The sequence below is a fragment of the Haemorhous mexicanus genome, chromosome 4 (genome assembly GCF_027477595.1).
Source record: "Haemorhous mexicanus isolate bHaeMex1 chromosome 4, bHaeMex1.pri, whole genome shotgun sequence".
Classification (NCBI taxonomy): domain Eukaryota; kingdom Metazoa; phylum Chordata; class Aves; order Passeriformes; family Fringillidae; genus Haemorhous; species Haemorhous mexicanus.
This window is the reverse complement of record NC_082344.1, coordinates 17,782,103-17,805,119: the sequence shown is the minus strand read 5'-3', so window position 1 is coordinate 17,805,119 and position 23,017 is coordinate 17,782,103. Positions and strand designations below refer to the sequence as shown.

The following is a 23,017-nucleotide window of genomic DNA, read 5'->3' as shown; positions in this document are numbered from 1 at the left end:
AGGCCTGTTCAAATTAGGCAAACCAACGAGGGGGAGTTGATGAAATACCAGCATAGCCACAGCTCATTGCATTCCAATTTGCATGCAAATGGTTTATCAGGAAAATTCCATTCCCAGCAACCAGCAAGTGAAAAACAACCTTAATCTACACTTCAGGGCCACCATACAGAGCTTAATGAATCGCAAAGAGAGAAGGAAGTGACAGACCTATGAGAGGATCGATTTCCACTGGCAGCTGGTAAGGCTGGTCTTGTACAGCACCTTGATGAGCTGCAATTCAGGAAAGAAGATTTTAAAACTTTGCAATTTTTTTTAATACACGAAGCCACATATATTTTGTAAATCAAAGCTACACCCTTTTTTTTTACTATTCAAGATTCTTCTGCATCAATTGAATGAAAAACAAAAAAAAAAAATTCAGGCGCTTTTGCAGGCTGTTTATTAAACATTTATTTTAGATTAGGGCTATTCTGAATGTATGCCATCAGCAGCAGCTCTGGTCCTGAGCCATAAGCTCTAGCAGATGCTTTACTGGCAACCTCTCCTGTCGCAACAAAACAAAATTAAGTGGTAAAGAGGACTGAAAACAAAATGTGACAACCATCTGCTGACTGTAACAAACACCATTTTCCTCTTCACTTTTTAAAGGACTGCTTTGAACAACTGAAGCACAAAGGACTTTTTTTAAAAAGTCAGTTTATGATACAGATAGGGAAATCTCATAGTCATCTCATAGTCAGCCAGTATTTAAGGATTCATCCTTCACCAAAACCCATTTATTTGCGAGTTTGCATAGAAGTTAATATATTAATTCTGCCAACCCACATTTGATCTGGGCACCTGGCATACCAGTAAAAGTTTATGTACTGAATTCTCCTGCAGGGGTAAAAAGAAAACCTTTTTTTCCCCCACAGCTTCACTACCAAAAAACAAACAAACTGCTCTCCAGCCCCCAACCCACCCCACACCCCCGCCCCAACACCAGCAGCCTGCTTGGAAGAGAAACAAGAAATAATGGCTAAATACTTACACATATGATTTTTCTACCTACCATCCACAGCTTAATATAAAAATTAGTGTCAATACAAGGATTTCTTAAATAACTGATTCATAAGCAAATTCAAAGTTCTACTGCAATGAAGCAACAACAACAGAACAAAACAGGAAATCTATGCAACAAAAAAGAGCATCCTGCTGGCTACCAGTGCCATTAGATGTCAGCAAAGCCACCAAATTCATATTCAAAGGCAGGAATGGGCTTTTTAATTACACATTAGTGACAACTGGTCACTTGGCAACTTAACTTTTTTATCATGATGCCTCATTAACAAAGACAATGCTAAGCCCACAGCAGGGGATATGGAGCAGTAATGATACCTGCCCTCTCATCCTAGGAGATCCCATTTTGGTATAAAATTTGAAGTCAACAATAGCAAAGGCTCAGGAGTCAACAGACAGATATCTTAAGCACAGTACTCTATTAAACAGCCTGCAACTGATGTGTGCTCTCACAGAAGTGGGGTGAGGTGAGTTTTTGTTGAATATTCATGGTTGCCTTCTGTTTGTCTAATGGCAAGACAAGTGTAAAATGCCTCTAAATGAAAAAATAGCAATTCAAAAGCACAGCTTACTGTTCTCCCTTTCAGAGGTGAGGAAAAAGCCTGAAAAATCTGAAAGCTCTACTCAACTCAAATCAGTTATTGTAACACTCACCAAACTGGTTGCTTGCTCATGGATCATCAACCAGCAGAATTCTGTTGAAATCAAAACCAACTCCTACCACTTTTGAACATTTTCTTCTTCCCATGAGCCGTATGTTCACAAAGCTTATTTTTTAAAAGCCTTGACTATTATATGCCCACTGTCATACATCCAAGCTATGAGAGGATATTGCCATCCTCCTTTCAAAGAAATCTCAGGAGCCCTGTAAATAGTTCTTGCTTGCAACTTTTTATCTTAGACAAGTCTCCCTTCCCCCCTTCCTTCCCACCTTTCCCTTGAAGTGTTTCTCAGGCGGGTGAAATAATACATAGATGTTTCTATTTGAGAGGTAATTTGTAAGAATTAGGAAAAAGTGTGGGAGTCATCTGGCTTTTTTCAAAAAGCAATCAAGGACCATGGGTCAAGATTTCTTAGTAGGAATTTCAACCATGTAAGTGTTTCTCTGATGCGAGTATCTTCTATTTAAGTTATTTTAGTGGAAGGTCATTTTTCCCCCCTTTCTTAAAAAGCCTTTGACCAAATATACTGCAATGCAGCTAAATAAACTTCCTTTGACAGCTTGGGTCTAAGACTGTCATAGGCAAGGAAAGGAAGATGGATGTCTTTAAGATTGGAGAATATCAGATTTAAAAGCAGAATTATATTCTCAAGTACAGCACACTTTAAAAGGAAAATTAATTTTATTAGTTTCTGTGCAAATGGTTATTTTGTTTTCCTTTCATACTGACAATACATAAGCATAAGTTACTTATATAAGTAACTTTGAGATGCTTAAGATAAGACTTCCCATATATTCTGTTTTCTAATTCCCATGGGGTGGCTTTAACAGCAGAATATCAAGTTTTTAATCAAGAAAAAACTGGCAGAGAAGATTTCAGGCAAGTTCTACATGCTTTATAACTGCCTTTGCCATGATATGGCTCAGGCTCCCAACTGACAGAACCACAAATTTCAGAGTGTGCCTTTACTGTGACTAAATAGTAGTAGACTGTTTTTGTCTTTTTGCATGGTGCCTGATGGCCTGGAAAGAAACATATTGTTTTTACAAACCTTTGGTGTGCTACATATCTTGCTGCAATAGCTCAAATTACCTTTCCAAGGAGAAACTAAGCCCACATGTGAAGAGTCAGCTGTGCCAATGAACTGGATTTGCTTTTTCCACTTTAAACCCACAACAGTTCTGCAGCAAATTGTGACAAGACAAGACAAGACAAGTGCTGCTGGATGGCAGGGCTTTCTTAGCCTCCTTGCTTTAATGTACTTACCAGGGAGGCTGTGCCACTTGTTCACAGCAAAGAGCCTGTTTGCAGTGACCGTGATCACAGCGGGAGTGGCCAGGCCAGGCTGGGTGTTGGCAGCCACGTGGGTGACTGGGGAGTTGGACGGGAACTTCAGGACCATGATAACATCCTGTTGGGCTTGCTCTGTGAACATCAAGGGGCTCTGCAGGAGGAGATACTGTTGAGTGCACACAACAAGAACCCAAATACATGGGAAAAGAGAACACGAGGAGGAGAAGAGACAGGACAAGAGAAGGAAGATTGAATTAAAACCCACGAGATCTGATAGAAGCTGCAGTAGAAAAGCAAATGCAATAGTAAGTGGAAAGGCTTGTGGAAATAACATTTTAGGCAGAAAACCCTGCCTGCACCCTATTAATCTTAGGGCTTTGTTGAACACAGGGTGTCTGTATGCAGACTTTGCAACAGATCACAGCAGATTAAACTAAAAGTTTTCAATTGCCTATCTCTGCCAAAAGAATTCTCCTTCATATCTGTGGAGACAGCATGTCAAGGAAAGCAATGCCAAACCAGGAGGGAAACACAAAAAATAGTGAGCAAAAGAAATTCCTGCTCCCAGAGATTGTCTCAAGTTGCATTAAATTGGCAGACTGTAATTCTTTACAAGCCAGATGAGAACATGAAAGAACATTAAAATAAACAGATACACACATACATTAGATATATGTTCTGTGTATATTTCTAGTGTACAAAATAAGATTTATGAATGCAAAGTAGAAGACTTCACTGCAAATGTGTTTCAAAAGACAAACATAATTAAATACACTTGTAAAGAATACAAAGTGGACGTGATTACAGACACTATCCCGCATTGTTTCCAGAAATGCTAAAGGGAGGGAATGAATCTAAACTCTCATTTTCAACATAATTTTTTAGGATTTTTATTTTTTAGTTTAGTAAGTTGAAAAGTTTATTAACTTTTTAACTAAGTTCTCGAAGAATACTGCAAACATCAAAACAAAATATTGAGGATCTGGATATCAAATGTGAGGAGAAAAAGCAACATCTGATGGGTTTATGACTGCATGGTACATCTGAAAAAAAGAGAACCCCATTGAAATGCAGAGGTACAATCATCATGGTCACCAGTAGCCACATTGCTCAAGTATTTGTAATTTTCTAATAAGCAAATTAGAATACTAATAAAGTGTCCTTGGCTATTCTCCACCTGCAATATTTCATTACATATATGTATATGTAAGTGCATACATTTAATGTATATTTATACAGAACTAATAAAAAAATTAAATGCATTTGCATTTTTATTATCACTCCTTTTAAAAAAGTTATTAAGAGTACTTAGAAAAAACATATTGCCCTATGAATTCCTATTTACAGTCTTGCATAAAGGTGTAAATAAAAGCAACTAATAAGCTACCCAGACACCCTTCTGAGCAAGTGGCTAAAAGCCAATCAATATTATGAGTTAATCCTCCCTGAATGCTCATTCAATTAAAGGTGTCAGTAATGCCTCATCTGATGTGGCCTCAATTAAATCCAGCTATCTGATGGTTGAAAACACAAGAGGATACAGCAACAGCAGCAAAACCAGACAAATAGGCAGCCTTCGTGTGACTGCTAATTACTACACCTGGTGTATATTATGGCTTGTGCACTTAACACAGCACGTGGTAACTTCCAATTCAGCTGTATTCATGCACACAAAAACAAAACTCAGTAAATAATGAAACAAGAAATAATTCAAAATTATGACAGGAAAAATATCCCTACTGTATATTTCAGATCCAGGAATACTTTTAAAACCACTTAATATAGTGCAATTACGAAAACATGTATTAATGTCCACAAAACCAGCAAGTGAAGAACTAAGGGCTTTTTTTCTGGGTGTACCCCAACCCAAAAAACCACAGGAGTTAGAAACAGCTAACTTCTTAGATTTTAACTTCTTCTATTACATACTAAATCTTCACTAATTCAGCATCATGAAAACTATTACGATAAAACCAAACTGCTTTCTGGTATCAAATTTATTTATATAACAATGGCTCTGACTAATACGTCAATAATCAACTTCTCAAGTTGCTCCTCTTACTGAAACAAATCCCTTTATATTAGAGTGAGCATTCATTACATGGCACCATGACAGACCGACACACATATGGCAAGTGGCTGCATGAAGGGGAGTACCTGGGCTCCCCAACATCCCTGTTAGCAGGGCTCTTCTGAAACACATACACAAGCCCCTGCAGTGTCTGCTGGCCTGGGACCTGGGCATGGGGCACAGCTAGCTGAGCAGCTCTCAGGTACAACGTGTGATGCATTTGAGAAAGGCCAGTAGCTCAGTTTATCAATGAAGTTTACACTGCTGAGACTCCTGCATCACAAGGTTTATAAGCTACTTTGGAAACATTTCATATTTCTTTGTAATCTTTCAAACCTTTGCACTTCAGATATGTTTTAAAATTAATAACATTAGTCTGCTTGAGTAGGACATATTTGCTTCTTGCATGTCCTGTATGACATGTTTTTGCTTTTTTTGTTATATTGCAGTGTAAAATGTCCACCCTAACAATAAGGGAATGTAATCTTTTGAAAACCTTGGGAATTAGCAGACCATTTGGTCCACTTGTCAGAATTTCACTTAACGTCTTTAGTTCTGGACCTGCAACAACACAAATGAAATTTTAAACACTAGGACTACACACAACATGATATGAAAAGTGATCAGTAATGTAATAATAATAATTTGTAAAATAAAATTATATTAGACAGAAGTAGAGGTAAAAGGGAAAGCATGTTAATGCTCACTGCCTGGATTTTATCACCCTAGCTTTACTGCAAAACACATTTAGTCACATTCTTTGCTATGTAAGTTTCAGCTCATGAATTCCTAGTAATCCTGGTTTTAGGGGAAAACCTATGCCTGGGGGAAAATACAAGGAAGTTCCACCTCCTAAATCCATGCTTCTTGGGGAATCTGCCAAAGATTAACTAAATTGTCTCCACGATGACTAGCTCTCACCTGTACAGGTATGGTATTAACAAAATCAACTGATGAAGTGTTCTTAGATTACACTGACAAAAAAAAGCTACACTAGAAATCAATGCAATCCTTTCTGCAACAAATAAAAGAAATACTTAAGCACTGCATGCAACTCCTACCAAATCATAACTCATCTGCTGGTTTTAATAACATAATTCCACAACCACATAAAAGCAAAGTGAAAGTGTCCATTCTGCAAAGGTAAGGGAGCAAAGGAAGTGAGCACAATGGCAGGTCACAAAGAGTTAACATGGCACTTACCACCTGCATGGCAGAACTTCTCGGAGGATGTGGTTCTATGAGCAGTTGGGAAGGGGTCTGTCCAAAACTTCGTATTTGAGCTTCCACAGCCTGGAAAAGGCACAGGCAGGTTTGCATGTTAAGAGGTGCTAATTACAGGCAATAGAACCATAACTGTCACCTGAAAATGTCATTCCACACTTCTGGCTTGTTTCATGTTGAAAATCAACCCCGTGTGTTCACTGTGGGGCTAAGTGCTTGGCACTGGTACTAAGAATGAGGTAATCATTTTAGTACTGTGGATGCTATTTCCATGAGAAACTCTGCAAAACCTCATCCTGCTCAATGATATTAAACAGAAACAAGCTATTATAATCAGAAGCCCTCTTTATTGGCTCCATTTTTCCTTTTTAACATTGGCTTATCCTGTTTGTATCATAACTCAAAAACAAAAGTTAACTTTTAAAAAGTTTCTTCAGGTATTAAGTGTTGTACATTAAACTCCATTGCTTCATTTCACAGCAATATCTAGAAGGAAAGCAATACCGAGCTTTTACTCTTACTTCCAGGTTTATTCAAGAAGAGCAAACAATGTCAGGATGCATAAACTACCCACAGCAAAACTACAGGAGAACATGAAGGCATTACACAAGGGGGTTTTTAAAGTTTATCTGTATCTTCAGGACACGCTTTAGTACTTCCTTAATTTTCGTTTCAAATGAAAATATTATGCCTAGTGATTTCTTTAAAATAATTATGCTGAAACTTGTGAACTTATACTTCTTGCCCTAGGCATGTCCTACTAATTTTCCATGCTGCCACCTCTATTGGCCCACTGGTTTAAAGATAACATCAAGCAGCCAAAATTCAACAAGTTACTTCTTGTCAGCTTGGCCCCCTGCATCAGGCACAGAAACAGGCTGATAATACAAAAAATCTCTAATCATTCAGCTTAGTTTATATCTCTTTCCTTGTGAGCTTAACTAATCACCTTGCCTTTGCTGTGGGCTAGCAGGCTGTACATGGGCTGATGCCTTAGGTATTTTTCTTCTTTTTCATGGTTCAACCTTCCTCAATGCTCCTTACACTTACATTTCCTGGTCTATTTCAGCCAATCCTTAAAATTTTTGAGACAATGGAATAACACTTATGCTGGCCTTATTCTTACAAACAACTATTTTTATATAAAGACCATTAGTGGGACATTCTCCTGTTACAAAACTAACAAAGCCAAAAGTAGAATGCACCTGAGACCTTAAAATAACCATCCTCTTGATAGTAAACATGCCATCCAAAACACTTGACCTTATTATATTTGGCAGGGCTTTTGAAATATCTCAACTCACCAGAGCAGGAGTCGAAATTAGCCTATTGACAGATTCTAACACTCTTGCCCACAATCTTCAAAGAACTGGTGAATAAGTAAGTTATCAAAAAGCTGACTGAAATCTGACATACACAGTGTGATGCAGTGAGGACTTTTTGAGGAACAGCAGTATCAGACTCACTAAAACACTAAAGCTCAGTAAGACCATGAGTCTCCTTCCTGCTGATGAGACATGCTACATTAAAATTCAGATCTGGGGGTTTGTGACTCAAGATATCAAGGGAATCACAAAAACTTTGAGGTCTCTTAAGACATGAGGCATTAACAAAGAAACTGGTCAGCAGCCCTATCCTCTCCATAAAATGCTGTTTGTTTCAAAACATCCAGATTTTAAAAAGATGTGCCCAAACTTACTTGCAGATTAGGCAGCATATTTTTACCAGCAAATGGGAATTCTGCCCTGCATTCAGGGTAGAACCAGAAGAATACAGGATTCTTGAAACACAACTCCCATGCATTTCTTTTAGAACTGAGAATAGATAAAGCAAGGAAATAATGAGCTTTAGATTTATTAATTTCCTTGTATATTGACTTATGATCAATACAGAAACTTTCATACCCAAATGCTCATTTTCAGCATTTAAATAGAGTCAGAATTTTTATCTCAACCTTGAAATCTGGTATGTCTTTTAATGCCCAATGCTACCTCTGGACACTATACACTTACATGGTGCCAACAGTGAGGTAAAACAATCAGAAGAAACACAAGATGTCACATATTGATGCACAGTATTTCAATACATTCATCATTACAAGAGCTCAAACAGATGTAGATCAAGTATAAAACATGGTAATCAGCCCACCAGTCAAGAGGTGCTCTCTGTTTTCACATAGTGTCTGTCAGAGCTGGTGAAGGTGCTGACCAGTGGAACAATGATTTTGCCAAACCCTGCCTCAGAGGATCACAAATTCTCCATTTTCAGTCTTAACAGACACTGTTTATGATCTAGCTTGAGTTTGTCATCTTTACTGGTGTCTTTAGAAATCCAAAAGAAATTTGAAGAACTGTTGATTAAAGGCAACAACACTTGGACAAATATGTCTAGACATAGTGGCTAGACTTCAGAAAAAAAGTCTTCTGCATTCTTTCTGGTTACTATGAAAAAAAAAGGTAAACGTTTCTCTTTTTAGTTTCCACATTTTGTAATAATGACCAAGAGAGTGTACTAGAAGCCCAAGTGGTTCCTTCCTTTTCCCAGATTGTATTCAAAGCCAATCCAGATGTCAGCTCCACATTCTGATGTCTCACTCAGAAGGATCACATACAGAAGGATGCAAGATGACCTCCCCCTGTCAGCAGAAATGTGATGTTGGAGCTGGAATCAATCCTCATCTCTCAATTTATGTAACAGCAGAAAAAGCCACCAGATGCCACTCAGACTTGTGTTCAACTTGTCAAAGAAAATCAGGTTGGACCAGGGAATTTTTTTCTCAGAGATATAATTAGTATCTCCTTTGAAGAAAAGAACCTACCTACCACTCACCTGAGAAAATACAGTAAAATGCCCATCAGTCAGAAAGTCACCATCCACTTCCTTTCTAATGAATTATAGCCCAGCCTCTTACTGAGCTTTCTTGAAAATAATTATTACCAGCATCAGTCAGTATTACTAAGAGACAGACAGCTCCTCCAGCAGTAGAGGAAGGGCATGTGCTCTCACACTGCCAGATTCCTCTGCAGCACACAGCCATTTACACAATTGTACATAGAAACATTTGGGAAATTTGCACAACCAGTTTCACATCTATTAAGGACACCATATAACTAGTAAGACATACATAACCTTTGTTTGAAAGACATTTTTACTTGACAAGCTCTTATCACTGAAAGCAAGATGTGTGCCACAAAGTAAAACATAGTATCATTCCACATTTTATTTCACTGTTTCTCAAATACCTAAGTAAACCAGCCTTTTTCCTGTTAATCATCTACAAACCCAAAATTTTGGCAAGGCCAGAATTGTTCCAGATGCTACAACAAGAAGTAATAAAATGAAACAACCTTTTCATAGGTAAGCGGTAAGCAACATTTACAATAATTCACACAGTATGCATCTCAAACACATATTTCGGTAACACTGTATTTTGAATTTTAATTAATTTAGAAGCATGAAAGCCATAGGTGATTTTCATAAGTAAACATTTATCTGATTTTACCCATTCCTAAAAAGCCTCCTAAGTCATCTCCTCTTCTCTTGGGGTGTGGGAAGGAGAAAAGGAGAATAGGGAAGCAAATGGAAAGAAGGAAACTTGAAAACTTGGCTTAGCTATAATGTAGTTCCTGGCCACTGTTTAGTATGGCTATTTCCCGCCTCTGAAGTTACCCTCTCATCTAACTGTGAAGAAAGTTAATTCAACAATATGCAGTACCCATCAAATACGGCTGTAAATTTTTTGGGAAGGAGGGTGATGGGGAGGTTGAACATATGGATGCAGTTAAGGTAAAAACAGATGTTTGTTACTTTTCTTTGCAGCAACACTCAGAAACTAAGTCAAAATTGCTTTTTTTTCATGTTTATGTCTGAAAGAACTATAAAATTAAATATGAGGGAGGGTGGGTGGAGGGGGAGCTGCAGTGAGTGTCACAGAGAAAGAATGAAACGGTCTCCAGTTTTGAACTCAAATTCTCAAATGAAGGCCCATAACAGTTAAAAGGCAAGACATACACCATTTAACTCCAGATTTAAAGACCTTTAAAGGGACTAGCTCAGACTTGCTTTCATCATGCCTCCTCAGACACAAAACACCAAACTGAGGAGTCCAGGGGCACAGTACACCAATGTTAAAATGCATGCCTTGGTTTGAGGGTACAAGCTACAACCTCCTCATCTGCTACAAAGAGGCTGCTCTCAGCTCCTTTACAGTTTGGCACCAAAGTATTCCCAGTTACTTCCCAAATCTCTACAATTTAGTTGCCAAACATTTGAAACCCCAGGTGAAATAACAGCATGCATTGAAATATATATTCTTTCAGCACACGTGTCAGGGACAGAAAACGTTTTGAGTTCATCCTCCATCTTTCTGCCCAGTATTTACGTCCAGAAAATAACAGCCCTTGCAAAAGTAATTATTTTGGCTCTCTGCCACTCCTACCTCACTTTTCAATATTCAAAAAGGTTTACACACATGTTCCTCAGTGATTTCTATTGGCTTGAGTGATATGCAATTATGATTACTTGCTTTCCCCTTCCTTCCACCCAGATGTTGCTTTAGAGCATCAGAGAACACAGACTGCTTGACAGGGAAGTTGAATGGCTCAGCGGCCAACCAAGGAGCTCCTTTCCCTAGGGACAGTGATTAAAATCCAGCTCCGGTAACAAGTGATCAGAAAACCCCCTCTGATCAGAGAGAGCCACTTATACCCCTACAGGAATATTCTTATTTAAATTACTCTAGGACTACAGGAACACAGATAACACTAGCCAGAGAGCAATCACAATTCATAACAATAGATAAAATTGCTGAAAAGAGGCACAACATTATAAAGAGAAGCTCTTTGTAGTACCATGTCCCTTGTTTCCTAACAACCCCCATTAGATCAAAATTGTGAAAAATGGGCAAAATGCTTTTCTTACAGAGGCAATGTATATGCTGGCTGACTGTACACCTGCCCTGGGGATATTGCACTACACTTGACCCAAGGAAAAAATACAGCACTCAAATGTAATGTTAGCATCACAAATTCACACACTCCCATTTGCTATTTTAAAAATAAAATGAGCAGTCTAGTTTCTTCATGTCATAACAGAAAATTATTTCTCTTGTTTTGACTTCACAAATCAAACATTTTGTTCTGAATCACTTCCACATTTTGTTTTCTTGTTGCACCATTCACTTAATATACTGATTAAGAAAATTTTGTGCGCTAGCTTTGAAATCTAACAAATAGCAGGGAAGAGAATGGAGCAGAAGAAAGGCTAAGGAAAAGACACTACAAGACCAAGAGTTACCTATTGCTCTCTAGGTATCATTAAACCTGACTGCAAAATGTTTGTGAGGTACCCTCTGCTAACCACGCAGAATCCAGAAAGCGCCTGCTGCTGCCCACTAATGCAGGTACAGCTCCAAGCTCAGCACCTCAGGGTTACGGCTCCAGAGCCAAAGCGTGGGCAGAAATACTGTCAGCAGCCCGCAGAGTGGGGCCTTATTAGGGCACATGAGCAACTTGGGATTCAGCAAAAAGTGCACAACCTTTCCCTGTGTGTTAGCAAGGTCTGTAACAAAACTGCGGGCCTCATTACATAAAAAACCGACAGACACATGGAAAAATTAAAGCCATCAAATAGAAATTCAGCTTCTTTTTTTCTTCCTTCTTTGTACCTTCCTTGTAAGAAATATATCTGCTGCGTAATATATTTATTTTCTTCTTATCACCCCCCAGTTTCACCTCCTTCTGCCTGGAAATGCCAGAAAACATCCGAGTTCTGAAAATACCAGAGTCGTCTGGAGATTGGTTACTGGTCTAACCACTCGCTGTTTATAAAATCCATACTGTAGATATATTGGTGGGAAGGGGTTACCCTAAGCAGGATTACTTTTTTTTCCTCAAGCTGTTTGAAATCAATATATGAATAATACATTATCCTGTTCACATCAGAAAAGTGGAGAAAGGAGAACTGCATAGGATGCCTTCCACCACATCTTTACAAACAAAAACACTAAACCAGCTCTTAAACCACATTAAGAAATTTTCTGTGAGAAAAAAGAAAAAATTAAGTCTTTTTGTCCAGACAAATCAGTGTGACAATTACATGGCACTCATCAAAATAAAACAGGAAGTAATCACAATTTGTGAGAATACAAATAGAAGCCCCTCAAGGCCATGCAGGTTGCCCCAATCTGAATATATACATTCCAGGCATATTAAACAGAGGCACAGCCCAGCCTGGCTGCAATCTCCAGCTCACGCAGCTGTCCGTCTACTGCAGCGTAATCCCAGCTGCCAATCTGAAAGAAACCAGTTAGTCAGAGCAGACACAACCAACAGAAACAAATGTCACTCAATAATGTTCAGAGGCTCTGGGTTCATGGATAATTTCAAACAGTATCTCTGTCTGGAACATTGATGTGCTCATTCAAAACACCTAAATCTTTGGCTACTGGAAAGAAGCAGATAAAAAGCACTAGAACTACAAAAACAGGTCTGGTAGTACTTCAAAGAGACTGACAAAATAAAAAGGGAAAAGAGTCTAAAAGGAGAGTAAAGATCAATTTAAGGACCTACAAATAAAACTGGAGTCAATACAAGCAAAAGCCTAAGCTGCTCTGGAATTAGTTTTTTAAAATACAACAGTTTCTGTTTTATTTGAGCACCACAACCAAAATTACTTCCCACTACTCTTTTTGTGGCAGCCAAAGATTTCAAGAGAGCAACTAAGTGCTTTAATTTCTAATCAATTATTATCACAGAGAAACTAGTGACACTGCCATGCACAATACCCTCAAACTCCAATTTCTGGCATTATTCATTTGCTTCCCTAAATAGCTAAACAATCTCATATTTTCCTCACATTAAACTTTTTTCTCTGGAAAAAAGCAATCAATTCCAATCTGTTAACAGACCACAGAATTTCCTAAACATTGATGTCATCTCTACTTATTAAATAAAAAAGCTTCATTAAAATAAAACCTTTCAATCTGAAGGAGGTTAATACACAGATGTCAAAATCCAAAATGTAGTGGTCTTTAAACTGTCTTCTCTGATCACCTTTCAGAATCTGCAACAACTGTGAGAAATAAACAATTTCTTTTCTTAAGCTATGAAAAACATTTATTTAAACTCTCATAACTACTCCCTGCAAGACCAAACCTTCTGTTTCCACTCTATGGGTGCAATGCTATCTCAGGGTTTTCTACTGCAACAAATGAACTTTTTGTTGTTATTTAATAGAATGTAGCATTTAACTGAGACTTGACTTTTAGATAACTGCTGAGGAAAACACCTCTGGCATGACCACAAGCTTTCTCACTCAAACAGTAGCTATTTATCAAATATAACTAAAAATTAAAATAACAAATTTTGGTAAGTAAACAGCACACACATCTGTGTGTGTGCCACAGTGGGAACACTGCTGCCTATTATAGACACCCTGGGCTGCAACAAGCACATTGAATGAAAACATTCCAAATAAAAATGTTTTGTTTCCCAATTACTATGAAAGTCAATACAGAGACCATTCGGACAGCATAAAGAGTCTGCAAATAATCAAAGTGCGTTGATGACACAAAAAATTCCTGTAGCCTGTTCACTTACATGTTTCTTTCAAGTCTAAATGACTTGGTATATAACTGTAACTATTATATACAGGTATATCTCATCCTTTCCACATATGGAAGAAGAAAAAGTAGTTTAAAAATAGAAACAATTTATATCAAAAGGAGTTATTTTTGAAGCATTATGAATATCACTTTTATCCATACCTTATTTACCTTTCTATTACTCTTTCTTATTTAATGCTAGCCAACAAGAATGTCAGCTAAGATTGACCAGCCAGGTACAAATGAAAATGTAAGGAGCCCAGGGGGTCTCAAGACCTCTCTGGCTCTTATAGATCCTTAAGACAGGTCAAGCAAGAGGTGAGGGAACTGACTGCACTGAAAATTTCTATCCCTTGAATTTCAATCGAGGCTGAGGGAAAAAAGCACTCAGAGCTGAAGAACTAATTCACATGTGCTACCTCCTTCCAAAAAACTTTACTACTTCCTGCCTTTTTTTTTTTTAAATCCTTATACATGGAGCATCCCAGTCCAAATTTAATTAACTCTAAAATATCTCTCCTTTTTCTGGTGGATAGAGAAGCAGAATCAGGAGGTAAAATTAAAATCTACCCTGTAATGAAGACAAAAAGAGAACAACAAGGTCAAATATTTTTCGGAATCAGAACCCAGCTGAATATTTTTCATGTCTGTTTGTAAGCACTGTAGTAAATACGTAAGCTAAGACAAAGGCCACTAAATCCCCATTCATCACATCAAACTCCAGACTGAATGGAATCAAAGGAGTGCCACACCTCCCAGATAATTGCAGTAAGCACTTGCTTATGCTCATTTTGCTGATTTACTCCAACACCACAAACAGGTCACAGTGTGAGCAGAGATGTGAGAACTAATAGGTAACTGATACAAACAGGTTGCAGGAGTGGTGCTCCTGCTATTTAATGCTTCTTTCACCAGAAGGAAATACTGCATCCTTTCATGGGAGAGTCCTGATGCCCAGACAAGCTGATTTCATTGAGCAGTGGTACCTGCCCTCACAGGAGGCCCTGTCTCTGTTACACACTCCTACCATGGGTACCACCCCAGGAAAAGACCAAGACATGGGCTTGGATGCATTGCCAAGTCCACATCTCCTTAGCCATTAAATCACTGTACAATCCTTTAAATACAGCCTTCCTAATTCCAGTTCCATACAAGGGTATTTTAATACAGATTTGCAATTAAAATGAGACAAATGTTAAACATTTATTTGGCTTTTTCCACTGTTCCCGTGCTGTACAACACCAAACATGCCATCTGTGCAGCTCACTTCCAGCCAGAGACAATTCAAAGATGGTTTCTACAGTACTTTGAATGTTGCCTGTGTGAATATGTTACTTACCGAACACAACACATGGAAATTTACTGCTCTGTGACAGTTATTTTATAACCATTTTATCCTACACTTTAAAACTCATCACAGCCACAACAAAGACTCTTGCCCAACCTGCCAAATCCAGACTGATCATTTTCCCAACTATTTAGTAAATGTTAACTATGTTATAAATACAAATCATGTTTATATTCTGTGAAAGAGTCACTGTTGTCAGGGTTCTCCAGCTAAGCCAGAGGGTTGAAATATGCTATTAACTTCCACCATGACCAGACCTAAAGAAGAGGCCAAAAATGCTTTCTCTGGGATAAGATATCAGATCTGCTACCGCTGTCATGAAACTGGGGTCATGTAAACTAAACATCCTTGTAACTTCTTTTGGGCACAGAAGTCTTTCAAACTGTAAATATTTAAAAATAAAATAAGACTCATAAGAGATAGACCTAAGTTGCATAAAACTTACCCAAAGATATTAATCTTAAATAACATTTAAAAGCTATTATCCATTAAATAATTGACCCTATATGCTTTAAAATTGAAAATAAAAGAATTATCTTTTTTATATATATAATTAGAAGTGGAACATTCAAATAACAAGCCAAATGCTATCTCAAAGCTGATTCTTCATAATTTTTGAAACTCCTCAGTTCATACAGAAATGAAGTATCATCAACAAAAAGAAAGGTGCCAAAAAATGGAGAAAGCTTGCTTCCTAATGTTAGACAGACCACCTTCATGTAACAAAAAGGCACCTTCTCTTCAGAGGAAGCATAAAACAACAGAACCATCTAAGAATAAAGGAAATCATGCAATGTTATAATTTAATGGGACTTATTCTTATGTTTTTAGAGATATTATTGCTAATTTAAAAATGATTAATTTTTCTTAAATTGCTGAATTCAAAGATCATATCAGATGTTTTGGGTTTTGTTTTGGGTTTTTTTTTTTTTTCAAATGTGGCTTTTTGATAAGCATGGTTCAAAATCCAGGGTGCTTCCTGAAGGGTAGGGAAGTACAAATCCTATATACAAATACAATTTGTACTTCCTGTACAAACCAAGGATGTATTCTCCAAATATTTCATATTCCTGCTACTAACTTTGTTTCTTTTCTTTGCTTTTATCCAGTGTTTACACTAACAACATAGGGATATCAGTGGAGAAATGGACTTTTAAGTAGTAACTGAGGGCAGCCCATATTCATGTCATCCTTTCTTACACTAAGCCAGAGACAAGAGGAATTTCTGTTCTTCTGACCAACACTGATGAAATACCCACCAATCAGTCCTAGATACAAATTATTTTGTATGGATTGTGCTTCAGCTCCTAATCAGTCAGTTGTCTGAGTGACTTAGATCTAGTTCTACTTTTTTTTCTCACTCCATTCTTGGACAGCTATGGCAAAAAGAGAGAATTTGTGATAAGAAGGTGTTGTGATATCTCCCCAGAACAGCTGGATGACATTTGTCTGTGCTAAATTATCCTTGCTCCTTCCATCCAGGCAAAAAAAGAGCCCTTCCACAGCAGATCTTGTGACTGAGAGATCCACAGATCAAAACATGATGCTCAAGAGCAAGTCAACCGAAGGCAGTGACACAGCAGAGCACTGCTGGCAAATGCAGTCTTTTTCACCAGGATATTTACTGCTTGCCCACTGAACAGAAACTTCCCTTTGCAGCTGCCACCTCCTTCAGTAAAACACACAGGGAGCAGAGTCAATGACAGCACTACCAAAATGCTTGAAGGGGAAGAGGAGGAGGAAGGTATGGTCTCTGCAGGATGAGCAGTGCACCAATATGCCAGCAGGGATACCGAATCCCTTGCCTTGCTTCTCCTGGCTGCAGCTCCCTTCCCCCACTGGCTGCAACTCAAACCCCTCTCTCTTGATCTACTCCCCTCCCCCTGAGATTTGCCTTTGAATTATGCAAGCTTTGCACTCCCCAGGGTTTATCTGCCAAAAGGTAGCATGTGGCCCATGGTTTGCATTTTAGTTTAAAATTTTCTATTATGGCAGTCAGATCCTTTCAAAATACTTTACTTCCTTTATTCCCATAGGCAGAAAGAATGGCAGGAAAAAATTGTTCACAGCAGTATAAGAGGATGTAAAGTTCTACGTTTTCAGTTAGAAAAAAAAAAAGGTGGAATATGGTTTTAATCAAGTAGTTTTCCTTCCTAGACGAGTACTTCCTTCTTGTAATATATATAACCTGACTGCCTATAAAAATAAAGGTGCCAGTCAGAGCCATTTAGGAGACCTAAGGAAATTCTGCATTAACCTACACCCCTCCACTCCTCAGTGCCTTCCACCATTGTTCTGTGTGTGGCCTTTTTGATGAGTTAGGTCACCAATACCCATGTTTATATCTGTGGAGATACCTCAGAAACACATGCATCATAGGCCTCTCATTGCTGATATGGTACAGGCTCAGCACTGTCTATGTGGGGAAATTGCCACGGTTTAAGCACTTGCTATTATTTCCATATGATACCTAAAAGCCTCAATAACTTGCAGCTCTCAGAATATACAGGAGCTTTGGTTTAGGTTTGCAAATAAAAATACTTTTCCCGCTACAACTGTCAAGATTTAAAGACCCAAACCTGAATTGTATCAAGAAGAAAAAGCCAAAATCATCATTTTTGAAACCAAGAAATCCAGTTTAATACCTGCCTAATAAAAAGATACTAAGTCTGGGGTGCCGTGCCTGCCTAAAAATACTGTAAATTGTCCACATCAGAAATTCATTTGAGCTCTAACCAGGAATTTGGTGGAGAAAAGAAGAGATATTTTTTGGTAGGCTGACTGAAGGAGAAAAATAAATGCTGATTGAAGCTGCTTGGTAGCACAGAATGTTAGCACAGGTCCTCAGGGAGACAGATTAGCAAGCAGGAAGAAGGTGAGGCTGTCAAAGGTGCATGATAAATTCATTTAGCACATAGATATAGAATGATTATGCACATAGAAATACACATAAACAGATTTTTCATTACTTTCATCTCTACCCATAAGCAAAACCAGAGTAAGTCACCATTGGTGATAAGAGTCATTAAATTTCTGCAGTATCAGTATTGCATCAGAGCTGATCATATGTGCCATTTAAAATTACATTTACATAATAAAAAATATACTTTAGAAAACACAGGCAAGAGATACCTAACTAAACAGGAGAGCTTTCACTGTTTTAGTGGCATGCTTAAAAATCCTAAATGAAAAGATTCTATTTGGCAAATCTTTCTAACAACTCAGAACAAAAATGCTACAAGACCCAATTTATTCTGCTGCCTGCATTCATTACTGTGTATTTTTGACAACATCAGTAGTGTTTCAAAATTCTGCTGCTGCTAAGCTACTCCACTATTGTGAACTCAACACTACAATTCTCCCTCTCCTGTTTTCATTTTTTAGTGAGTTCAGACAGCACAGAACAATCAAAAATAAGAAACATTGTAGCAAAGTACTAATAAAAAAGAAAAAAGTGAAAAATTCAAAATATTTGGTAACAAAGTGAATGCCTTGCTGAGATGATCCACACTTCCAAACTATTGTAACTTCCCTGATCCTATTTTTTTTCAGGCTATAACACAAGTAAAACAGATCACAATAAATGTGATGAAAGAACTGTTCAAGAAAAATTGAAATCATGCAAAAAAATGTGTGTGGAGATTGCTGCTTTCGCCAGTGTTACTTCAATTATTAGTTTAATAAATAAAGGTTCAATGATGGTTCATTTAATAACAAAATTTAGAACAATTTACATACAATACCCAGCCTACATTTCAGCTCACACTTTAACCAATTGCTTCAAGAGTCTAATAAATACTCCTAAAAGGTAAGGATAATTCCTTGCCAATGTAGAGTGAGAAAATTCACTATCAGTGAATTGAAAACATGTCACAGTGAACATCTACTAGATGACTCTTGGGTCAACAATTTTTCCAATCCCAGATAGCATTTTTTCTTAAAAGCCACGTGTCCCAGTATTCCTCTTCTTAGCTCGACTAATGGTATTTACGTGCAACACATGTATTTTAGGTTTAAATAGACTAAGATGCAGTTTGCGGACTGATGGTAAGCTATGTAATGACAAAATTGAGCCATCACTTTGGTATTAAGCCAGTCCCTGTGTCACCTCTAAATAAAACAGTTGATAAGATTTATATTACTTTGTTTTCATGGACTCTGAATATTGTATAACAAGGTACTACTTACATTTATTCTATAATTAATATACTTGCAGCTATACTTGGTACCAATACAGTGTCTGAAGAGAGGACATAAAATCAATCAAAAATCTATTTTAATCATGCCACCCCACCCTTTTTTAAACAGCTGGTTAGGTGGTGGAGGAGGAACTTTCAAACACACAACATTTGTGAGATACATCTGCAAATAGATTTTCTGAATGATGCTGAGTCTGATCAGTAAAGCTACTGATCTTTGCAATGCTGAAATATTTTCTTTTGCATCTGAAAAACACAGGCCAGGTTATTTTAATCTGATAGCAAACCTAATTGAAGTATCTGAGGCTACAAAAGTCTGATGTTTGCTACATATGCAAGACTGCACTTAAAGAGAACTGTTAAAAAGTGCAGAAGTAAATTCAGAAGCACAAGCCAAACCAAGGTTGTTCACTGCCACTAAGATCCAGTACCAGGGAACAAAATGACTGAACTCAGCAACTGAAGCAATCCTTGAACTTTTATTTTTATATTGGCATCCAGCCTGGGCTGAAATCCAGGTGCACAAAGTTTAAGAACAACTTGCATCCTTGTTCTATTAGTTCTGCATGCTGTGACAACTGGTTCAAGCACCTTGCATTTGACTGGCCTGTGGCCAAACCACAAGAAAACACAAAGAAACTGAACATTCACCAGAAGCCTTGAACAATGTGGATTCTTCCCAGTTTCAACACTGCAGTGGTAAACGAAGCCCTTTCTGTATTTATAAAGTACAAACTTACCTCTCTGAGTACAGAATCCGTTATTGAACTTAAATTAACAGCTCCTTCATAAGTCAAATAGTAGAATACATTCAGGGACCTAACAGCCTCTGGCCCTTGCTGTTTGTAGCCAAAAATCAGATCAATCCACTGGTGAAGCTGGCAGGAGACAAACTCACTTTCTAATGCCTGTGAAAAAAACCACACACAAAACACAAACTTTTTTGAGTTTGCCAGACAGTCATCATTTGGTAGTAGCAAGAGCATTTTTGTTTTATAGCATGTCAAATTATCTAAACAAGTCTAAATACAGAATTGGTAAGAGTATTTTAGACATTCTATCCAGAAAAAGGTGGGCCTTGTGATAGATGCCAGAGTTTCATGCCCTACTTCCCACTTACTGAGATCTCACTTTTTCAACTGGAATAATGGAAAAAAAGAAAAAAAAAAGCAGTAAGTGGAAAGTAATTGTGCATTTACACACAGACAGGCTATGTTTTTATGAACTCTCAAAATGAAATTGTGCTGTCCTGTGTGATCTGCATGCTGAATAACAACAGCAGGATTATCTGATTCTGACAGCCAAAGAGAAGATTTATAGAATTTGGGAAACAGGACTAGCTAGTCAGGGATGCTAGGCTAAAAATTTAACAGGATGGAAATATAAAACTGCTACCACTTTCACAGATTTCTTGTATACAAACCTATACAGAAACCCATAAAGAAGTGCTATGCCAAATGATTAAGCTGCTTTTCTGAAGATGTTAACCAGTTACAACACAATCCCCGAGACAAGAGCATCCAAAAACCACTATATTAAAAAGTAACCTAAAAATCATTGCCATCTAAAGAGGTAATTTATGTAGATTAAATCACTATTAGAATTTCTTTTTCCTATTTTATACAGAGGATTCAATGTATTTCTGATTCAAATTACCAAATGAAAAAACATAACAAACAGACATTCTCTTCATCTAGCAAAATGAATGGCATTTTCCTTGCAAAGGAAATTCCTAATTTTGAGCAGAGGAAGTTGAAATTAATCGGGAAACCACGGAAATCACTCTGCAATTTGCACACAAAAATGATGGGTTTGTTTCATTAACCAATGCCTGAAAACAACATTTAAATTGACACATAAAACCAGCAATTGTCTTAATTTGTGTGGTGCACTCCACACAAAAGCCCTAAATATGTTCAAATTAGAGCAAGCTGCTTGATTGTCACTGCAGTCTCGTGTCATATTAATGCATGACAAACATTAAACCATACACTTAAATGGCAATTTATATCATTTAAATGTTTACTGCCACTCCAGATCATCACTCATTTAAATGTGACTTTCTGACAGCTAATTTCAGTTAATTTTCCTCGATTCACTTAATTAGAACTTTCAATCAAGAAAAGACCTGTACATATCTTAGACATCATATCATTCTTTTTTTATTTTTACTTTTATTTAGGATGCTGAATTGCTGAAAGCTTTCTTTAAAATGAATCACCACACAGTAGAATATTTGTAGGGATGATGATATAGCAATACCTTACAACATATATGCTTAGCCGAGACTTTTTTTCCTTTTTAATTTAAAAAACACCCAATACTTTGACACAGACACACAATTAAAACTATAAAAAACCACAAGCAGGCCAATTAAAAATTAATGATTTCAAAATTGTTTAATAAGATAAAACCAGTCAGGAGTCTCATGAGTGTCCATAATACTGCAATGTGCAGCCATAAAATTCTACAGGGCTCAGCAAATTACAATGATAAGAATTAATTTTCATGCTATCCTGCTTAAAAAAAAAACAAAACTTAACCCTGGAATATATGTACTGTTACCATTATAACTAACACCAAGACAACAAGAATGTTAGGAACTTGAGATTTTTTTTTTTATAGGTACATAAGTAAATATTCAGAATGTGTTGAAGTTCATATTCTCATTTTCTACAAAAGCAAGTTTTTCCATGAGTCACATTACCCTCACAAAGCATTCAGACCTGAATAATTAAAGGAATACCACTGCAAGCTGCTTAGATTAATGTCTGTATAAATGTGATTTTTTTTCCTTTAAAAGCAAAACTAGAACACTTTGCCTTGTCAGGGAATGGTTGGGAGCCATCCTGATCTCACTTTTTTTTTTCAGTTTTGAAGTTATTTTGCATTTGAAATTTTTACAGATTCAAAAGCAGATTTTTTTTTTCCTTATTAAGCCATTTAAAAATCTTAGCTACCAAATCCCAAGTGAAAGAGATAACTGAAAACCAGCTACAGTCAGCATCAGGACCTTGAAGGATAGACCAAACAGCACACAAATTCAAGGCCAAAAAAGCTTGCCTGGTATTTCATGTTCACAGTTCAGCTCTTGGTTAGAGGGAAGTGCTAATGCTATGACATAATCAATGGGGGAACAATAATTAACAGCTTGTCTAGTGACTAAAGAACAGACTTCCAAAGAAAACAACACCATGTGTTGGATCAGCATGATGCACTTTGCACTGGTATATTTAAATATAGATACTCCTTAAGAAAGCATCTGAGAAACAAAGACATTGCAATTTGCAGAAATATTTGTTTATAAAAAGAAAGATGTTTGCATTGTTTGTTGTTTTTAAACACTGCTGTTAGCATTTACCTCTTGCAAACTTAAGCCAAGCCTATTGATGGTCCAGCATCTAGGATTACTTACTTCAGCCTCAACTTCATCGAGGACAGGCAATGCTCGTTAAGGGTCGAGTTAAACCCAGCATGCAGCCAAGGGACATGAACATCCTTCCATGCTGCTCCTGGAGCAAACCAAGGAATTGCCAGCACCCCCAGGGCAGAGTGAGC

The 23,017-nt window shown here is 37.4% G+C and overlaps 1 protein-coding gene across 9 annotated transcripts in view; it reads right to left on the bottom strand.

The window, feature by feature from the left end:
* LRBA (LPS responsive beige-like anchor protein) overlaps positions 1-23,017 on the bottom strand; it is a 370,012-nt gene that overhangs the window by 34,089 nt on the left and 312,906 nt on the right. For 5 of the 9 annotated variants that reach the window (XM_059843942.1, XM_059843943.1, XM_059843944.1 and 2 more), the window contains 4 exons: positions 20,200-20,367; positions 6,289-6,378; positions 2,988-3,180; positions 208-270 (listed from right to left, as the gene is read on the bottom strand). In XM_059843942.1, coding sequence (XP_059699925.1) covers positions 208-270; positions 2,988-3,180; positions 6,289-6,378; positions 20,200-20,367 — 514 coding nt within the window. The remainder of the gene's footprint in view (positions 1-207; positions 271-2,987; positions 3,181-6,288; positions 6,379-20,199; positions 20,368-23,017) is intronic. The other 4 variants (XM_059843945.1, XM_059843951.1, XM_059843947.1 and 1 more) reach the window with 3 other exon arrangements.